The sequence below is a fragment of the Elgaria multicarinata genome, chromosome 5 (assembly GCF_023053635.1).
Source record: "Elgaria multicarinata webbii isolate HBS135686 ecotype San Diego chromosome 5, rElgMul1.1.pri, whole genome shotgun sequence".
In the NCBI taxonomy this organism is placed as follows: Eukaryota; Metazoa; Chordata; class Lepidosauria; order Squamata; family Anguidae; genus Elgaria; species Elgaria multicarinata.
The window spans coordinates 7,395,776-7,417,063 of NC_086175.1; the positions used below are offsets into that span (position 1 = coordinate 7,395,776).

At 41.2% G+C, this 21,288-nt stretch overlaps 1 protein-coding gene across 1 annotated transcript in view; it reads right to left on the reverse strand.

Annotated features, from left to right (window-relative positions):
- DNAJC15 (DnaJ heat shock protein family (Hsp40) member C15) overlaps positions 1-20,808 on the reverse strand; it is a 32,997-nt gene extending 12,189 nt beyond the window's left edge. Inside the window, exons 1-3 of the mRNA XM_063127418.1 lie at positions 20,651-20,808; positions 3,908-3,959; positions 914-987 (exon numbers count right to left, since the gene is read on the reverse strand). Coding sequence (XP_062983488.1) covers positions 914-987; positions 3,908-3,959; positions 20,651-20,749 — 225 coding nt within the window. The 5' untranslated portion in view covers positions 20,750-20,808. The remainder of the gene's footprint in view (positions 1-913; positions 988-3,907; positions 3,960-20,650) is intronic.
- Positions 20,809-21,288: the final 480 nt, after the last annotated feature.

The following is a 21,288-nucleotide window of genomic DNA, read 5'->3' on the forward strand; positions in this document are numbered from 1 at the left end:
TACCACCGCAAAGTTTCGTCAGGCCAACTTAGCTATGACCCATTCAATGAAATATGGTCTCCTTTTCTCGATTGCATCAATGGTACAGATGTGGCATCCAACTCTGGTTTAACAAATCTTCCTCTGACCACAGTAAATTGAAGGAAACAAGCTCAGTTCAGCATCTACAGAAATCGTGTTTGTGTATTTATTAGAAATGCTGTCTGACTTGTATGTTTTTATATATATTTTTAACTTTTTTAACCGCTTTGTTAAATAGAGTTTAAGAATAAAACAACAACAACAGAATCCCTACCTTCTGATACACCCACTCGAAACTGAAAGACTGCGGGATGGGGAACCTGGACTCCGACTCCATGCCTATCCAGATTTCGTCCCCCAGTCTCATCCAATCAGATCCCCATGACACAGGTCAGCACACTCATCCAGTATCAAGTCCTGGATGATAGTTGTTTTCCCATTCTTCGACCTGGCATTCAGCAGCAGTACCTTCAACCCAGTGGGCTGTCACTGGGGCTACTCAGGTTCTCCGCTTAGGTGCAACCAAAACCCTGTTGCGCTCCCCAGCCCCATAACAATGTAGCTGCCACCAGTCGCTATATGTCCCCCCTTCCTCTATTGTTCTAATAGCCGCTCCCTGAATCCCTTCACCTCTCTATCCCTTCTCCTGCCAGCAAGTAATAATTGCTCTCATAACTATATATATAACACACAGGCAGACATATAAGCAATCCCTTCCCTCCTCCCTCTGTCTAACAAACAGGTTGGCCCCTGCTCTTGTCCATACCCAAAATGGCTCCCCTAAAGGGAGTAGCATAAAATAGGTAAATATGTATCTTTATAAAAAGAAAAAGAAAAGAAATTCTTTCTTGATATTTTAATCTCACAGCCAAGGTAGGAGCTGTAAACTTACAGCAGCTGAAATTTTTCTTGCTGTTTCTGTGATGACTTGTTCTAGTGGTTTCCAGAGGTGGAATGCATAGCGACCTATAAAACGTTGAAACAAAAGATGTTTTAACATCTGTTCATCTGCTAAGCAAGCATGCAATAACAGTAATTTCTGCAAGAAAACAGAGAAAGAAACCAATTTTTCATCTCATTGTCCGAGGGTCCAAACTGTTGCTCTTTCCTGATTTAAAGTGTTCCCTGAGTGGCTGGTTTTGGAGGCAAGCCCAGCACAGTGTTGTGATGAGTTGTCAGGTGCATACAATCTCCACCATTTACAGCATGACGAGGGAAACCATATTTTAAGAAAATAGCAACAAATTGCAAAACCCTATGCTAATTCTCAAGTCTATCTGCTCAGGTGTGCTATTTTTAAACTCAACCTGTGAATTTCAAGGAAAGCTACGATATACAGTTAGATTTATTTCACTGGTTATCAATTTGAATTTTTAACATTCTATTTATCATGGTGCTCATACAACTGCATCTTCATTTTGCATGTAACAGTGGTAAATCCTGAGTTATTTAACCCATGAGTTTAACCCAGAGTTGTTTTCTTTCCGTCGCCAGCTGAAGCCCTTTTTATTTTCTCAGTATTTTAACATCTAATTTAACTTAAATTTAAACTTTGCTGTTTTAATCTCATATTTTAACCTATATTAATTTTTGCTGTGTGGTTTTATTCTGGTTGTGCTTTTTATATTATATTTCGTATGTGTGTTTTAAATTTGTTGGTTGTTTTTATGCTCATGGTTTTTAATTTCTGTGAACTGCCCAGAGAGCTTCGGCTATTGGGCGGTATAAAAATCTAATAAATAAATAAATAAAATAAATAAATAAATAAATAAATAAATAAATCACCTGTGAGCCACTTCCATGTACTTACAACAACTTCCAATCGGAGGGATGGAGGTTGTCAGCTTGGGGAAGTTGAGTTTTTCCCCGCCCCCCCATGCACCAGCGGAAGCTTTAAAGGGCCTGTTAAGGCCCCCATCAGTGGAGGGAGGGGAACATGCCATTTCCCCAAGGCTGGGGAAATTGTGTATTTTCTCCCTCTGCTCTAATGGCAAAGGGAAGTCAGGATGGACCTGTGCCCAAGAGTTCTCAAAGGCTTGTGAGCACCCAGGCGCGTGTCCCTCCTAGCGCCGGACAGGTCTGCCTGTGCCCGTAAGAGCTGGTTGCAGGGGCGTCTGCTGCCCTCGGAGGCCCAGGCGGATTTTTGCAACAATACTAAGCTTGCACAGTATTTTGTGACCTTGGAGTTGGCCTAATAAAAGTATTCATGATATGGATTCTGGAAATCTACATTTGGAATTTTTTTACAATGTAAGTTGTTTTTTTAAAAAAATAGTAATTTGGTTAATATTAAATAATATAAATAAGCTGAGTTAATACCTTCTTATCACTCTGAAGGAGTAGGTGCAATAGTTTGGGGATGATCCTGGATCCATCTTTGTCACTGGAGGCCCAGAGCACTCCTGACCAACTTTGGTTGGTATGCCAACTATGCCCATTCCTGAATGAGTTTTGGCTAGCCAAGGTGATCCCTGCATTGGTAACCTCGCGATTATAGTTCTGCAATGTGCTCTATGTGGGACTGCCTTTGTGCGTGGTTCAGAAGCTGCAGGTAGTGCAGAATGCAGCAGCTAGAGTGCTTACTGGGACTCCTAGCTATGCTCACATAACGCCTCTGTTAAAAGAACTGTACCAGCTGCCTATTAGATACTGAGCTCTCTATGCCCATTCCTGGATACAGCCAAAGTTTTATACCAACAGTGCAAATACAATTTGGTCTAAATGTACAGATTGACAAACCACAACGTACAACAAAAATAAATTGCTTTAATCTGCCCAATAACTTTCTTTGAGCTAGCAGTCGTGGGCATTTCATTTTTCTTTGCTACTTTCTTTTTCTAAGGGTGAGGCTTGGCCACGGAAGTGTGAGGGAGAAAGGGGAAACAAGGCAAAGAGGAGAAGAAAGCTAACGGTCAGATTTGCACCATGGTTTAGGAAATATCTCTCTATATAAAACGCTTAGGTATGTTTCCGTAAAGGCTTCAGCTGATACAGGTTGCTAAGCAACAGTAACAACGTGTAACATCAGCTGATACAGGTGGCTAAGCCCCTCGCCCGACTCCTCCGGACTTTCCAAGGTGATCCTAACCCCCTTTCTGCGTCTTCGCTCCCCCCCACACACAAAGGGGGCAGCGCCATAGTCCGCAGCATGAGCGAGGCACAGCCGAGGCCATTGGTGGCCAGCTGGGAGGCCACTCACCTGCAGCAAGCCCAGGCCCCGGCCTAATCTCATGCGAGCTGGGCGGGCAGCCCAAGACTGACAGGAACCCCGGGGAGAGGGGAAAACCTGCTGCCCCTCCCCCCGACCTCCTGCCCCCCAGGTCTGCCAGACGGCGCTTTATCAGCGGCCTCCAAGCACCCCCCACCCCCACAATGATATTTAATTAATAAACTTTAAGATATGCTACAACGGCGTAGGTTACAGCTAATATGATGAAATATCAGGGGGAAACTTGATTTAAATCGGTCCTTTTTTTTTCTTGCTGACTTATATAATCAGTCTACCTTGCAGTCAAAATGGGCAGAAATTATTGCAGTTCTTTACAAGAAGCAATCGCCAAAAGCTACTCCTAGCCATTGCTGGAACCAGAGTTCCGAAAGTAGTAGAGGACTGAGCACTACTCGTAAATTGCAAAGCTCTATGACTAGGGGAATCTCAAAGCGGGAGGCCAGTCAGTAAAGAATTAGAATGCTGTACGGGTAGCATCCCTGGGATGGAGAATGGAGACCCAGCCCTATAGGGCTTTATTGGTATATCAATGGTCCGATAAAGGACAATTTCAGAGTCTCTCTCACTTAACCACATTCCATTTCTATAGAGCTTATTTGTTTTTAAACACACACACACACACACACACACACACACACACACACTTATTATACTTACCTGCAAACGCAACAGCTGCAACACCAAGACCAACAGCTATGATAGATCTGGCCTAATGAAAACAACAAGGAAGAAGCAAGTTGGGGTTTTAGCAGTTTTGGCGCTACAACATTTGACGCACCAGGCAAATACTGCACTGTTGGTATAAAGGGCATCCAAGTAATTTTAATTATCGATACTTGATTTATGTAGGTTTCAGAATTTCTGGTGGAGAATTTTAATGCTTTCTAGTGCAAAGTAAATACAGCCCTGCTTATATCCTACTAGGCCATTTCATTTCCTTCCCCACCCCTTCAAAATCATCTCCGCAGCAGCAGCTCAAGCCTGATGTAATGGGCTTGCAGCAAAGACTTAATTATACCTTTCCCTTTCAGCAATTTCTATACTTTAGGAAACGCTGAGCCTTGACTGTTTTTTACCAAGGTCAAGCTCTATATATCAGCAATCAGAACATGCAGATTACACGGAATAATATAATGTAACAAAAGGTCTATTGCCAATAAGAGATGCAAAACCATTTGCACTTTCTCAGTGGTGTTTCATAACCCCCAACTTTACTATAAACATGGTTTTAGCATGAAATGCAAAGTCACATAGACAGCAATCCTATGCACACTCACCTCAGAGTAAATCCCACTAAATTTAATGGGACTCATTTCTGAGTAGACATGTATAGGATTGCACTGTAAATGACAAACCAAGGCAGCCATAATTTAGGAGGCAACTACATGAACTCAGCCTGATTCCTACAGAAGAGAAGACAGGGAGATTAAAAGCACAGTTTGAGCATCTCTCAAACTGCAATGACAGTACTTCTCTTAAGAACAATTATTTTCTAGCCATATGGCTAGTTTCTATATCATTTGCTTCTGTATAAAGATATATTTATAGGTTCTACATTGCATTTATTAAAGTAAACTTTGTCTTTTTGATCTCATAATTCTGTTTTACGGAATCTAAATCTGCAAAACAAAATAATGAATGAATGTAGGAATTCTAATTCCACATTCATAGACTTGTTAAGGCAAGTAGACTTTAACATTCTGCATAGCGCTTACACATAGTTAACACACTGTACTGATTCGGAGCTTGCTTTCATTCCCTAAAAAAATCACATTAATATTCTTTAACACTCCAGCAGATGCACCACTTCAAGTGATTACAGTTCACTGTTGGAATTCTCGTCATGCTTTGCCTTGTTACAGAAACCCAACTCATCATTTTCAAGAATAATTCTTTCCACTTGTATAACATCTTTAATCTAAGCCTCTTGAAACAGTTTACAAACATTAATTCTTACAATATGAGACACAAGGTAATTAGACCGCTCATATGGCTAATGGGAAAAAGCGATGTTTGTTGCCCCTGCCCTCCAATGTATGACAGAAGAAAACAGGTACTTTGTGTTAAGCAATCAAGGAGGTTTGTAGTATATTAGTGCACAAGCCAAATAGCCGACGTAAGTTGATCAAGAAGGTACTGGTGGCTGGATTGCAAATAAACTCTTGTGGCTTCTTTGACCAACTGCACTATTCTCTACGACAAGTGACTTGTGTAGGATATGACAACACTGTCTGTGCATACATATACACCAACAGATAGCAGTAAAATCACTTTTTTAATCGAATGTGTCTTTTACTTAGCACAACACTCAAGTTTTACACATTTTTACACTTATTTCTACATTGCTTCTCAAACAAAAACAGCCCTCAAAGCAGCTTACAATAATCAAAAATATTGTACAGAGCTCCCCAACTTTTTGAAATTTGGGCACATTTGAGAAACTGCTGTGGGCACCACCACAAAATGCCTAGTCAAAAGGCGAAGGCTATCAATGGCTACTAGCCCTGAGTTAATAGCCCTGTCTGCAGCTGAAACTCTCCCCAGGGCCTGAGTTCAATCCCAGCGGAAGCTGGTTTCAGGCAGCCGGCTCGGGTTGACTCAGCCTTCCATCCTCCCGAGGTCGGTAAAATGAGTACCCAGTGAGCTGGGGGAAAGGGAATAATGGCTGGGGAAGGCAACGGCAAACCACCCTGCTATAAGGCCTGCCAAGAAAACGTCAGTGAAAGCTGGCGTCCCTCCAAGAGTCAGTAATGACTCAGTGCTTGCACGAGAGGCTCCTTTCCTCCTAAGCCTGTGTGCACCAGTTGCTGGGGAACATGGGTGGGAGGGTGCTGTTGCACCATGTCCTGCTTTGTTGGTCCCTGGCCAACAGCTGGTTGGCCACTGTGTGAACAGAATGCTGGACTAGATGGACCCTTGGTCTGATCCAGCAGGGCTCTTCTTAAGTTCTTATCTATCTGTTGTATCTATGGATCTTAGGCTGTGTATTACTCAGCAAAAATATTTGTTTCATGTCTACTGGGCACCACAATGTTTCTTTAACAAGGGATTGTCTAATTATGCTAATTGCTGGCGATATAATACACTGAATGCTTCCTTGGTTGCTTTGGGGGGCAGGTGATTGTCACTTAACACCATTTTTTTACCAGTTGCACTGGTTGTCAATGTGGGATCAGGTTATTTGAAGGACTGCCTATAGTCATACAAAACTGCACATCCATTAAAATCAGCTCCTGAGAACCTGCTCTTTGGCGTGCTGGTGATGTCTATTAAGCTGATGGGCACAAGACACAGGGTCCATGGGCTATTGGAGGGTTGTTTCCCCCTCCAACAAGCTATGCCGACTGGATTCAGACAACACCAGTGTTGTGTTGAGAGCCAATGTTGTGACGTGGTTAGAGTACTGAACTGGGACTTGGGAGATCCAGGTTCTAATCCCCACTCGGCCATGGAAGCTCACTGGGAGACTTTGGGCCAATCACAGATTCTCAGTCTAACCTACCTCACAGTGTTGCTGTTGTGAGGATAAAATGGAGAGGAGGAGGATTAAGTACGCCGCCTTGAATTCCTTAAGGAGGAAAAAAGGCAGGATACAAATCAAACTAATAAATAATAAACACAAGAAGCTGGGCCTGGCTGGTGTTTATGGAAATCACACTGCAATTTAAATAAGCCAGGGTAACTTATTTTGATCATGTGAATCAGCTCAGGGATTTTCAGTGAGGGCCCTGTTATTGCAGAACTCTCTGCCACGGGAAATTCACCTGAGCCCACTTTGTATGTTTGTTTTTAAGAGAGTTTAAAGAAGTGTTCACATCCCCTTTTACTTATTAATTTGAAACTAACCCAGCTTTTTAAAATAATTGGTTCTTTTAGATGGTATAATTTTGTGGTTTTAACATTGATTTCATGTTTTATAATATGTTTATATGATTTTATTATAATTATGTTGTGGGAACCACCTTGAGATGGCTGTATGACCCTTAAAGGTGGCATATAAATATTTAAAATAAATACTGTATATAAACAGATAGTAAAAGCTGGACAAGAGTGACAGTTGATTTAATACTGTAGAAAGGAAGATAATATATTGGACTGGGGTGACTTCCAAATGGTCACTAAACAGTAGTTTCAATACATCATTTATTTGGGGTTTTATGCTTTTCGCATGCATTTTTGGCCACCTTTCCAAAGTCCTCTCAAGATAGTGCACAAAGCTAAGAACTTATTAGAATTTTTAAAATTACAAAAAATCAAAAGTAATATTTTCAAATATAAAAGACCCAGCATAAAAGAATTATCAGAAACTATAGCAATAACTCAGTAAATCAGAAACATACTAAATAAAATCACATCAATTAAAAGTTAGTTGGAACGCATCGGTCTTCAAAGCCTTTCTCAACATGAGTTCTGAAAATGTCCACTATACATCCCTTGGAAGGAAGTTCCACAGAGTAGGGGCCACTACTGAGAAAGCCCTGTCTCTAGTGCCTCCAAATTAACTGGCCTTAAAGGAAGCCAGGATCCAGATTTCTAATCCTGATATCAAGGCACTGGCAGGTGAACATAGGAAGCTTTTCTCCGTCTTTCATAATACTAGAACCCAACCCGACCCAGCCCAGCCTTTACCAGAAGCGGGCAGCTCTCAGGATAGGCAGACAGCTGCAGGGCGCATGCAGAACACCCAGTGCCTCATTCAGGGGCTTGCATGTCATGGAGCACGTGGGCAGGCGGGTGATCGTGCCTGTGGGTGATTGCAGTGGCAGCAAGGCCACAAGTGCCCGCTGTTCCTGTGCCCTGGTAAGTCCATCCCTCCAAGACAGTGTATACAAGGAGTTGAAGGCTCTTTCCCTGCTGTGGGGACCTGGGGCTGTTGCCTAAAATGGCAGTTCGGTCAGAAAATGGCCACCTTGGCTTCGGAAAGCGGAAGCCGAGGCTTGCACAGCCTCAGTAAAAGGAAGTACTTCTTCATATAGTGCATAGTTAAATTATGGAATTCACTACCACCTGATGTAGTGATGGTCACAAATTTAGATGGCAGCATTAGACAATTTCATGGGGAAATAGGCTATCAATGGCTACTAGTTATGCTATATATGAACTCCAATATCAGAGGCAGTATGCACAGAGGCAGTATCCCACAGGGATCTGGTTCCCCACTGTAGGATCAGAATGCTGGACTAGATAGGACATTGGTCTGATCCAGTGTAACTCTTCTTAAGTTCTATATACAGGTGGCAAGTGGTCCTTCAAATAACTTGGCCCCAAAAATTTATCCTTCAAAAAGTCTCAGGAATGTTTTTTCTTGTCTAGCTAGGGGTCAAGAGATCTATTTTAATCAACTTGAGACACCATTGATACTTCTATACCTGTAGAATTTCTTACTTTTAACATTATATATTATTGCACGGAACTTTTCAATGAAATATTTTGCTTGTGCTCCCTGTAACACTTCAAGTGCTTTTACCCAGCAACCAAATAATGTCTACACTTCTGCTGAAAACAGTTCCTGAGGAATCAGTAAGAATTAATGCCAGTACCTGGCTGCAAGGGTCACAGAAACGACTAGTCCATAGATATTTCCAATTCATGAAATAAAATGAGAGTCAAGCATTGGAGTAGAGTAAACTGGAGAAATATAGTTCTGTGTGTGAGGATGTGGATTGAGATATGGATTCAAGAGCTATACATTTCCTCAAATCATGTAAGGTTATCTTTGCAACTTGAAGGAAGCTAAAGCAAGCTGGAATTAGGAAAGAAAAAGAAGCTGAGTATGAAATGCTAGCACTTGTTGGTAACAATGATGAGCAAAATCATCATGGTCCATCACCCCATAAAGCCTAACTATGCTCTGATAACCTCTTGTTTGGATTACTGCAATGCATTATACGTGGGGCTGCCTTTGAAAACGGTCCGGAAACTTCAACTGGTACAAAACAGGTCAGCACGTTTACTAACAGGGACTGGCCGACGAGACCACATTACGCCAGTCCTTTTCCAGATTCATTGGCTGCCAGTCCAGGTCCGGGCCCAATTCAAAGTGCTGGTATTAACATTTAAAGCCCTAAACGGCTTGGGGCCAGGTTATCTGAAGGAAAGCCTCCTCCCTTATGTACCTGCCCGGACCCTAAGGTCATCCTCAGGGGTCCTTCTCCGTGAGCCCCTGCCAAAGGAAGTGAGGCAGGTGGCTACCAGGAGGAGGGCCTTCTCTGCTGTGGCACCCCGGCTGTGGAATGAGCTCCCTAAGGGGGTTCACTTGGCACCTACATTATATGCTTTTAGACGCCAGGTGAAGACCTTTTTATTCTCCCAGCATTTTAACAGTCTATAAATAAATTTTAATTTGGTGTTTTAAATTTGTAATTTTGCATTGCTGCTGTTTTGATCTGGTTGAGCTTTTATATTGTATTTTATATTATGGTTTTATACTGTTGTTTTATACTTTGAATGTTTTTAATTTTTGTGAACTGCCCAGAGAGCTCTGGCTATTGGGCAGTATAGAAATGTAATAAATAAATAAATAAATAAAAACCAGTTGTAATATTCATCATAAATATTTGTGTGTATTATGCATAAAACCACAAGACATAAAAAGCTGAAGTCATGACAAGTGGTGTCTGCCTTAACAGCTAGGTCCATGGCAGATATTTAAAATACACAATGTACAGACAGTGCATGACAGAATCTTTGCCCTCATCAGTATGGCAGTTGATATTTTTGCTGATGAGATTTAGTATACTCTTTCTTATTGAAAGAAATACATTTCACCAAGGTCAACATTTCTGGGAAATGCACCTCCAGGTGACATGATTTGCACAGATTCAGCAAATGTTCACAAACACGAATAGAATAGAACTGAAAGAACGAAGAACATTAGAATGTCTCCCATAGGACTACTCAAACATTCTTGCAAACTTTAGCTACGACTGCTAAGAGAAAAGATTAGCCATGATAAAGGTCCCATGAACATTTCCAGAAGAACGAGAGCACCATAGCGTATGACGGATCAGCAGATGGAAGTTACACTGAAACAGCAATTTACTCCTGGGACATCAGTCATAAGTTACTCAGCCCAGCTGCCAGGCATCTGAGTAACATTCTGGCTGATAAAGCAGAGCTGATTTGGCCGCCACATGTTGAAGAATTAGAGGACTCTTGAGAACCTAATGACCACCTACATACATTTATAACATGGCTCAGGGATCCCATTTTTAAGGATTTTGGTGACAACTGTGATAATTATAGCATTGGCATCTTTGTTTTCATACATCACTATAAAGTGAACATCTTTTCAGGCTCAGTTTTTAGAACATCCCCATAAACTGACCAAAAGCTACAAGCTTATAAAGTAGATAAAAAAAAAGTGGCCTACCAACATGTCCTCAACCTGTATAATGAATGGGCCAACTTTAATATTAGAAGGATATTATTGTTCATCCAGAGGAATTTGCAGATTTTCCCAGGTTTGGAAATAGAGACAGTGTTGACTTCCAAGATGAAACGAACAGATATAAACACATCTGACCAAACAAATGTCACATTTATTCAACCAGAGGTGGTTTGTTAATTTATTATTTATTACATTTCTATACTGCCGAATAGCCGAACGTATTAAAAATACACTGTCACCTAAAAAACATCCCAAGCTGCTCATGGCCAAGATGACTCAGCAATGCAAGCAGAAGTGGAACTCTACTGAACACTAGAACACTCAACAGAAGCAGATGGTAATTGTGGCGTTACACCCCACAAGTCAATTCCCAATATATGTCTGCAGTGTGTAAGTCTGTGGTTTTTAGAATGTTGGCCTGAGTGGGCGGAGTTAGAATGTCTTGGGAGAGGGGAGGAGTGATATATATAAGGGAAGGACGGAGGGGATTGAGAGTTCTTGTTCTTGTTCTTTTCAGGAAAGCTTTTCAGGGAGACTTGTTAGGTACTCTTAGAGTCTGTAGGGCTCTCTGTGTTTATGGTACTTAAATTCTGGGAAATTTGAGAGTCAGTGTAGTGAGTGGTGTCTTCAGAGTGTGGTGTGCACGTAGTGGAAGTATATTAATCAATACTGATAATAAAGAAAGTTCAAGAGTGATTGTGTGAGAAAAAGGAAAGCGCAAATGTGAGAGTGACAGGATTGTATGGAAGGTTTCAAAAAGGTTTTTAAATGTTGTTATTTGAAACAAAGCTTATGAACTTTTAAAAATAAATTTTGATTGTTTGTTTTAAAACTACCACAAAAATCCCACGTGTCTGTTTGGCGTTTATCATCTTAAGTTTACACATTCAGCACCCACTCTGACAATCATTCACCTAAGCAGATATAACTCACAGCGCATTATTATATATAATATTAAAATCCTTCTCCATTTTAAACCCCTTTCTCCACATAGTTTGGAGGAAGGTGGGCTTTATCCCTTGCCTCAGGCGTATCAAGTGGTGGTGCTTGGCTTGAGCAGGGAGTAGCCTCGGCCGAGTCTGGTGTTCAGAGCCTGTGTCGCCCCATAAGAAGTGGTGGCAGACAGGAGGTCTGGTGTTCAGAGCCTGTGTCGCCCCATAAGAAGTGGTGGCAGACAGGAGGTCTGGTGTTCAGAGCCTGTGTCGTGGCAGTAATCCATTTGTTGTCAGACATGGATGGTGAAGCAAATGATTTGTCTTGTCGAAACCAGAAGATGTTCGCCGGATTTCATTACAACATTCAGATGCGTGTTGTGAACAGTAAGGTATACTTTCCCCCAACATTCCCTAAACCACACTGTAAGTGGTTCATGGTGAAGTAATGTGTGTAGTTTGGTTGATGCAGTGAAGCCATTCATTTTATTGATTGGGGGAATGGGGAACCGCCAGTTTATGCAGGTGAAAAATCTATTTATCCTATCCTTCTTAGGTTCTTTCCATGCTTATTGATCATTTATATAAGCAATTAAGAAGTAGTTCAGACAATCAGGATTAGTTCAGCGAACCAGTGTAGTAGTTAGAGTGTTGGACTGGGAATTGGCAGATTTGGGTACTAGTCTCACTCCATGCACCCAAGAAGCTCATAGGGAAACGTTGAGCCAGTCACTGACTCTCTAACAGAGTTGTTGTGAGGATAAAATGGAGGTGAGGAGAACCAAGTAAGTTGCTTTGGGTTCCTTGCAAGAGGAAAAAAATGCAGGATATAAATGTAGCAGTAATAGTAGCAATAATGTTGTTGCTGTTAATGATGATGATAATGATGATCCAGGCATCTTGTTGCAGCTGGTATCAGTGCAGATGGTTCAGTTGACTGGACAGTTAGTAGAAGATACAAAAGTAACATCCAATGCTTAAGATTAATGCAAGGAAGTATTTTTCATTTAATCATTCAGTGACAGGACAGGGAGATCAACACAACTAAAAAACAAGATGGAGAGACTTCAGGATAAGAATATGCGGCAGGGTCTTGCTATTTACTGTTTTACTCTGTACAGCACCATGTACATTGATGGTGCTATATAAATTAATAATAATAATAATAATAATAATAATAATAATAATATAAGAAGAGATGTGCTGCATCAGACAAAGGATCCATCTAGTCCAGCATTCTGTTCACACAGTGGCCAAACAGCTGCCCATGAGAAACCCATAAGCTGGATATGAGTGCAACAGAGACCTCCCGGCCATGGTCTCCAGCAACTGGTGTATACAGGGTTACCTGCATGTAGGGCATCCTTGACTTTTTTAGACTTCACATTTCATTCTTCAAAATGTGCTTTGAGCCAGTCTTCATCTTCAGGCCTTTGCTCATGGTCACTTCTGTTCAAATATCCAAGAGCAGACAAGTGTGTAGCTTATCTGTGATTGATTTTGCAAAAAGTCTTTCATGCATGCACTGTTCTTGTTCCTCAGGGACAGTGGTGATCCCTTGCCAGAACAGCTGTTTTCCTTACCTGTCAATTTTATAAGCTTGTAACCATGGTAGCATTATTCTAAGGGATGCCTTAAATGCTTCCTATTTTAAGGTTCTCAATGCATGAATAGTCATAACTGTATCTGTTATGTAAAAGTTATGTATAACCAATGCCTTGTTGTAGGGATGCATAATCTCATTTGTGAATAGCACCTGAACAGAAGTACATAACTCCATATCAGACTCTAGGTCATTGATCATTGTTTTCAGCTCTTCCTGTGTTGTTGCTTGATGTATCCAGGAAATTACAGGCCAGTTAGCTTAATGTCAGTTCTGGGTAAAGTGGTTGAAAGCATTATTAAAAATAAAATTCATAAGCATATAGAAGGACAAGCCCTGCTGAAAAAGAATTAACATGGCTTCCATAAAGGTAAGTCCTACCTCACTAACCTCTTCGAGTTTGAGACTATCAATAAACATGTGGACAGGGGTGATCCAGTGGATATTGTTTACTTAGACTTCCAAAATGTTTTTGACAAAGTCCCTCACCAAAGACTCCTGAGCAAATATAGCACTCATGGAATAAGAGGAGAGGTCTGCTTATAGATCAGTAACTGGTTAAAGAAGAGAAAGGGATAAATGGAATAAATGGTAAATTCTCCCAATGGAGGGACGTAAATGGGGGGGGGGGAGTTGTCCCATAGTAATCTGTATTGAACCAATGCTTGTCAATTTATTCATAAATGATCTGGAATTAGGAGTGAGCAGTGAAGTGGCAGATGACACCAAATTACTTAGGGTAGTTAAAACAAAACGGGATTGTGAGGAACTCCAAAAGGATCTCTCCAAATTGGGAGAATGGGAATTAAAATGGTAAATGCAGTTCAATTTAAGGAAGTGTAAAGTGATGCACATTGTGGCAAAAAATCCCAACTTCAAGTATAAGCTGACTGGATCTGAGCTAGCCGTGACTGACCAAGAAAGAAAGCTTGGGGTTGTGGTGGACAGCTTGATTAAAATGTCAATCCAGTCAATCACAACTGTGAAAAGGGCAAATTCCATGTCAGGTATAATTAGAAAATAAAATAAAAATAAAACTGCCAAGATCATACTCCCATTATACAAATCTATGAAGTGACCACACTAAAAGGTAATATTGAAGAGTTGGGGGAAATGCAGAAAAGAGCAACTAAAATGATCAAGGGGCCAGAGCAACTCCCCTACGAGGAAATGATACAGCAGCTGAGGATGTTTAACTTAGCAATAATGTCAAATAAGTTCAAAGCTCGAGCTTTAATAGCCAAACATTATGTTAACAAGAATAGTCTCTCCACCAGAAGCAAAAACGGTGTTTCTTGCTGATGCTGCATTAACAAGTGAAGCTCTGTGCAAGAAACAAAGACGGTGGCTCCCCCTGGTCAATTTCTCTCTCCCTCCCACACCTCCATTAAAAACGAAAAGCCCATCCTGGGCAGGGTCAAAGATGGCGCAACCTCATGTTAAACCTTCAAAATGAACAGCTTCTCTTCCAGAGACAAAGACTGAGCTTATCCATCCTCCCCAACAAGCACTCTAGATGTTAGGTATCCACAGAAAAAGTTTCCCTTCACTGGTGGTTAACAAGGGTAAACTTTATTGATATAAAAATAAATACAAAAGGGGAGGAGGAGGAAAGAGAATGTCAGTGAATTATGCAGTGGGGCTGTCGTCTTCCGATAAGGGGCAATGAGGGCTCCCAGAGGTAATAGAACAGGCCTTGTGGTTGCCAGGGCCTTCTATGCCCCTCCCCTCCTATCCCTCAGAAAATAAAATAAATGTCAATAATGCCCACTGAAATGTACAGCAAAACACACACACCCAATCCCCTTGATCTTCTCATCCTCCTATCTTTAAACTTAATTTTAATCTTAATTTTAGAATTTCTGTAAACCGCCCAGAGAGCCCTGGCTATGGAAGCGGTATATAAGTGCAATAAATAAAATAAAATAAATAAATAAACAACCACCCCCACAAGAAGGGACCTGCTCTTTCCCCCTGTGTCTATCAAAGGGTGCACCGGCACTCATATCCAACCATCTTTTTCTGCCCACCCACCCCCAAGAAAAGAGATTCCCCCTTTGCCCATTTCTTTTTAGGGTTGGGATCTTCAGTTCCCCATCAGCACCCAATTATTCTTGCTTCCCCAATTCTCTTCCCCAAATGTCTCTATTTGCAACAGTGCTTTCTTTCCAGCCAGGCTAAAACAATTTTTAAATAAATATAGTGAATAATAATAATAATATATTTATGATGATGATGATGGGTTGGACTCGATGGCCTTATAGGCCCCTTCCAACTCTACTATTCTATGATTGGCTGAAGGTAAGTGAGCAGGCTGGGAAGCACCAGCCCCCAACCTGGACTCGGAAAGTGGATGGAGCAGGCACACAACTGGCCCAGTTACGTTGAGCTGCTGCTTCAACAGAGTCAAGAGTGCATTTCCGCCATCATCTCCTGGTACAGCGATTTAAGAATTTCAACTCCTCTCTGACTTCCCAACAGGTGGGACTTTCTTTTCTCCCAGCATTACCCAAATTGCAATTTCGTTCCACCCTCAGACTATTAGCGCCCATGGCAACGTGGACTTTCCAGTAGCATTTGTAGATTGCAACAAAATTCAGGACAACGCCAATCTCCATCTCTTAGCTGCATACCGACAGTTCTTTACCTTATATAGTTTATTGTAGCACAAGGCGCAACCCATCATTGCCAGTTTTATAACTGTGCCAATGTAATGAAGAAGCCTCCCTGCAGAGAAAAAGCCATTTACTCCATTTTCTTAATTGAAGCTGCTCTTCCTAGTCCAATAAAAGTCAAAGGAAATGTGAAATTGACTAGACTGAGGGGAATTGCACTTTCCCCTCCTTTTTCAAAGGGCTATTGGGAGCTCCTAAGAGGATACACACTTACCCTTTAACACAGAGAACAAAAAGCAGCTGTTAAACATGGCAATACTGGTGGAGAAAGTGGCTGAGTTTGGATTACACGCAAATCAACTGGGGTGGGTGGGTAATAGGAATAAAATGGAAATCAACAGTTGATTGACCTGTCATCCGAACTCAGCCAGTATGTTACCCATTGTGCTAATAATCCAACGAACACCTGAGAAAATCATAGACCACACATCTGCGCCCCTATTGCAGGAATGCTGGTGAGGTTTCTAGGGACTTTTAAAAGTTTTTTTTTCAAAGCACCTGTTCTTGAAGCACATTGCAAAAATTGCAAAACTGGTTTGGCCAAGGATACAAAGAAATGAACTTGCGTTATTTCACAAAATAACAAGTGCATGATTTTTATGATTTTGCTGATCTTTTGCTGTAATATTATTCTATTTTAAGCCTCTGTAAACTGCTTGTAAACTGTAAGCTGATTATTATAATAAAACTGTTAAATAAAATAATATATAATCTATTCAAGCACACAGCTCCTTATTGTTCATGTGAAGCAGGTCTTACCAACTTGGTGGTTTAGATAAAGAATGAAGAAACAATCCTATGAACGTTTAGACAGAAAAAAGTCACACAACTCCCAACATGCTCCAACCTGGCTTGGGAATGCTGGGAGTTTTAGGAAGTTTTTTTCTGTCTAAACGTGCATACGTTTGCACCCTTACCCAATAAGCAGGGTGCATAAGTTTTCAACCAGTTACCAATAACTTTTATATATTCTAGGGTGACCATATGAAAAGGAGGACAGGGCTCCTGTATCTTTAACAGTTGCATATAAAAGTGAATTTCAGCAGGTGTCATTTGTATATATGGAGAACCTAGTGAAATTCCCTCTTCATCACAACAGTTAAAGCTGCAAGTGCCCTGCCCTCTTTTAAATCTGGTCACACTAGTATAGCTCCTGCACTTTAACTGTTGTGATGAAGAGGGAATTTCACCAGTTTCTCCATATATACAAATAACACCTGCAGAAATTCCCTTTTCAATACAACTGTTAAAGATATAGGAGCCCTGTCCTCCTTTTCATATGGTCACCCTAATATATTTCATATATGGCACGGCAGGGTCAACAAATGTAACTATTAAAATACTATGACATTTCTCATGAAACTGTATGAATTTATTGGGGTACACTGCACTGCCTCATATAAGCCATCCCTGTGATGTTCCACTGTTTTTATTCCATATATCTGTATTGTAAATGCTGTTTGGACTTCATTTTGGTAAGTGGTTAATGGTGTTGGGAGGGGGAGTGAGTGCATGGAATGTTGAAATGAATGCTGATTGGCTGTTGGATTCAAGTGTGTGAAGGAGAATGACAGCTAGGAGTTAGGAGTGAGAGTTGGCAGAGAGTTGGGGTTTGTCTGCTGAAAGGAATAGATAGTGTAGGGTCTGTGTTTTATTATTTTGGGAATAAGAAGGACAGGAGTTAGATTTGAGTTAGAGGGTAGAGTAGGCAAGGAAAATCTGATACAAGTACTGAACCAAATGAAACCACAAAGCCTCATCATAGACTTACTGCATAAACTTACTTCCTGTTAAATAAATGTCATTCTGTTTCACTCTGGAGTGGATTCTTTAAGTACTTGAGGTAAGGTACGTTATATGGTGACAGTGGTGAAATAAGAGTGAATTAAAAGATACACCAAGTGCCAAGCTGGTTGCTGTAGGACCAAAAAGGGGTCATAGAACCACGGGACAGAAGTATACCGACTGTGTCCATAGTTGGGATTCTTTATAGATCCCAACTATGTTTTATCCTGGTTGTGCTTTTTATATTGTATTTTGTATTTGTGTTTTTTAACTTGTTGGTTGTTTTATGATGGTTTTAATTTTTGTGAACCGCCCAGAGAGCTTCGGCTATTGGGCGGTATAAAAATGTAATAAATAAATAAATAAATAGAGAAAGGTAAAAAGGAGACCCAAGAGTCATGGCAGTCCCCCTTTTCTCTTAAGCAGGGGCAGACAATTACCATCCCTACAAATGTTTTGGCCTACAACTCCCAATCAGCCTTCACCATTTGCCAAGATGGCTAGGGCTGATGGGAGTTGTAGGCCAAAACATCTGGAGGGTCACAAGTTATCCACCTCTCCTCCAAAGCATTAGGAGATGCCAAAACGAGAAACCCGATTGTTGGGCACTCCACTGTGAATTTACTCAAAGTTAAAGCCTACAGAACCAAACCATCCTACTGTATTTCAAGCTACAACCACATTCAAGTGTTCACACAGTGAAGTTTGTACCTTAATGGATAGAGCTAGATCTACACCTCTTGACATTGGGAAAGATTTCTGAGAGCCTTGCCTTTTCAGAAAAGCTTTGTTTTTAGAAAAAGGATTTTAGATGCTTTTAGAAAAGGACTATCAGCTTGTAATCATAACAAGCACAGGATAATCTGAATAGGACAGTGGAAGTAGCAAACTCCTAGAGTACTGGGTCTCCAACTGGGATGGTTGTAGTGGCTCACTTCTATAGCATCTACATTTTTTCAGGTCTTTTCTTTTAAAGAGGAAGACTGAGGAAAAAAAGAGAAAAGGAAGATAACCAAATACATTACTGTGTAGACAAATTTCAGGAGGTGTGCCTTTTCTCACCCGCATTACAAGCTGCATCTACCAAAATTCCTTTTAGGCAGCTGTTAAAGCAACAGGAGCCCTGCCGCCTTTACATTTGGAGAGTAAAAACACACAAATATATCTGGTGCAAAATGGTGGGGACAGGATTAGGTTTGGGGTACCAGATCTGTAAAGGTTTTAGATTACTACTCCAAGATAACTTGAGAAGCAGAAGCAAGTTCAACTATACTAGGGTGACTATATGAAAAGGAGGATGGGCTCCTGTATCCTTAACAGTTTATTTTATTTATTTATTTATGAATTTTTATCCCACCCTTCAGCCAAAAAAGGCTTACAAAAGTATTTCTTAAGACAGTCCCTGCCCACAGGCTTACAATCTAAAAGACATGACACAAAAGGAAAGGGGATTGGGAGGGAGGAGGGGGGGGGAAAGTTGTATTGAAAAGGGAATTTCAGCAGGTGTCATTTGTATATATGAAGAACCTGGTGAAATTTCCTCTTCATCACAACAGTTCAAGCTGCAGGTGCCCTGCCCTCTTTTAAATCTGGTCACTCTAGTATAGCTCCTGCAGCTTTAACTGGTGATGAAGAGGAAATTTCACCAGGTTCTTCATATATACAAATGACACCTGCTGAAATTCCCTTTTCTATGCAACTGTTAAAGATACAAGAGCCCTGTCCTCCTTTTCACATGGTCACTCTAACTATACTCCATCCTCCTAGCTTTCTAAGGCACTTCCAGATGAGAGGACTCCTAACACTACCACTCAAAACACATCGTGCAGTTATTCCATCTTTCTCTTCTAACAAATTTTAAAAAAATAACAGGAAAAGTGGTGGGAAAATGTGGGAGGATCACAAGGAAAGACGACAACATCTGGACTCCCCATATATTTCCATGAATGAGGCAATGCTAGGGTGACCATATGAAAAAGAGGATAGGGCTGCTGTATCTTTAATGGTTGTACTGAAAAGGGAATTTCAGCCTGTGTCATGAAGCACCTGATGAAATTCCTCTTCATCACATCAGTTAAAGCTGCAGGAGCCCTGCCCTCTTTTGTATCTGGTCATGCTAGGCAAGGCTCCTGCAGATTTAACTGTTGTGATGAAGAGGGAATTTCAGCAGGTGCTGCATGCATACAAATGACACCTACTGAAATTCCTTTTTCTATACAACTAATCCAGAGGGAGAGGTGGGTAATAAATAAATACATCATTATAATTTATTATTATTATTATTATTATTATTATTATTATTATTATTATTATTATATACAGGAGCCCTGCCATCCTTCTCATATGGTCACCCTAGGCAATGCAATAGTACTTTAATAAAAACTTGTCTAGAAGCACCCTAAATTAGAGAAAGTTGTCATCTTATTTTCTGATATGGCTCTTATGTCTTTAACAACTACAGAGCAGGCAGAAACTTAACAGGTTAAACTGCCCTCTTAAGGCTTAAAAAAAAAAAAGTGTCCTTGTGGGTTTTCTGCCTGCCAGGCAGCTGTTGAAGAGAAAAGGTTACAGAAAGGTGCTGGGCCTGTAGGAAGGCGCCGAGGAAAACGGCAACCGGTTGAAGGCGCTTCTACACTAATTATTATTATTAATATATTAATAATAACAATAATAATAATAAATTTTTGTGAACCGCCCAGAGAGCTTTGGCTATTGGGCGGTATAAAAATGTAATAAATAAATAAATAAATAAATAAATAAATAAATAAAATAAAATAAATAATCCTAAAATAGCTCCCCTCAAACGCGCGGGCCACCGTCTAGTCCACGCGCCAGGGATACTAAGAGGCGGAGGGATACAGCAGCTAGATCATTGCCATGGCGACCGCACAACTTAGCATAGGCTCGGTCACTCCGCCGACGTGACGACGCACGATCACTCCGCGGCGACCGCGAGGCCGGCGTTGTGACGGTGCGTTGCCACTTCAGCCTCCCCTCCCCCTCTCCGTCACTCACCAGCCCCTTGTTTATATCCGGCCCGTTGCTGCCTCCGCTGTTTCTAGCTGCGTACTCAGCATAGCGAAGAGACTCTGAGGAACTCCCGGCTCTTTCCATCACAGCGAACCGGATGAGAACCCGTACAGTGGCCTGTAAAGGACAAAGCTTGTGCGCCTGTTACGTTCGCGCAGAGCTACATCCGGGCCTTGCCTGGAAGCCGCTGCCCTGTGCTTGTTTCACTCGACTGGTCCTACTAAGTCGCACTGAGCATGCGCTCGACTCCTCTGAGCCTGCGCAGTGGCAGAATGAAGGCTTTGCCCTCACTTGCCACGGTGCTGGGTTCTTGCGGAGCGGTGGGAAGAAGAGCCGCTTTGTGTGGGTGGAATGAGGAAGGGCCCCGCGGGGTTCATACGGGCTGCGCAGTTACCGTATTTCTTCGATTCTAACACGCACTTTTTTCCTCCATATAATTTTTATTATTTATTTATTAATTTAAAGCATTTTTATAGCGCCGCCTCACCATCTGGCATCGAGGCACTTTACAATAACATATAAAACAATTCCATTAAAACAACAATTCCATTATAAACATCTCTTAAAAACAAGGTGCGTCTTAGAGTCGCGGTTACGTTTATTATTTCTTAGAATTGAAGCTT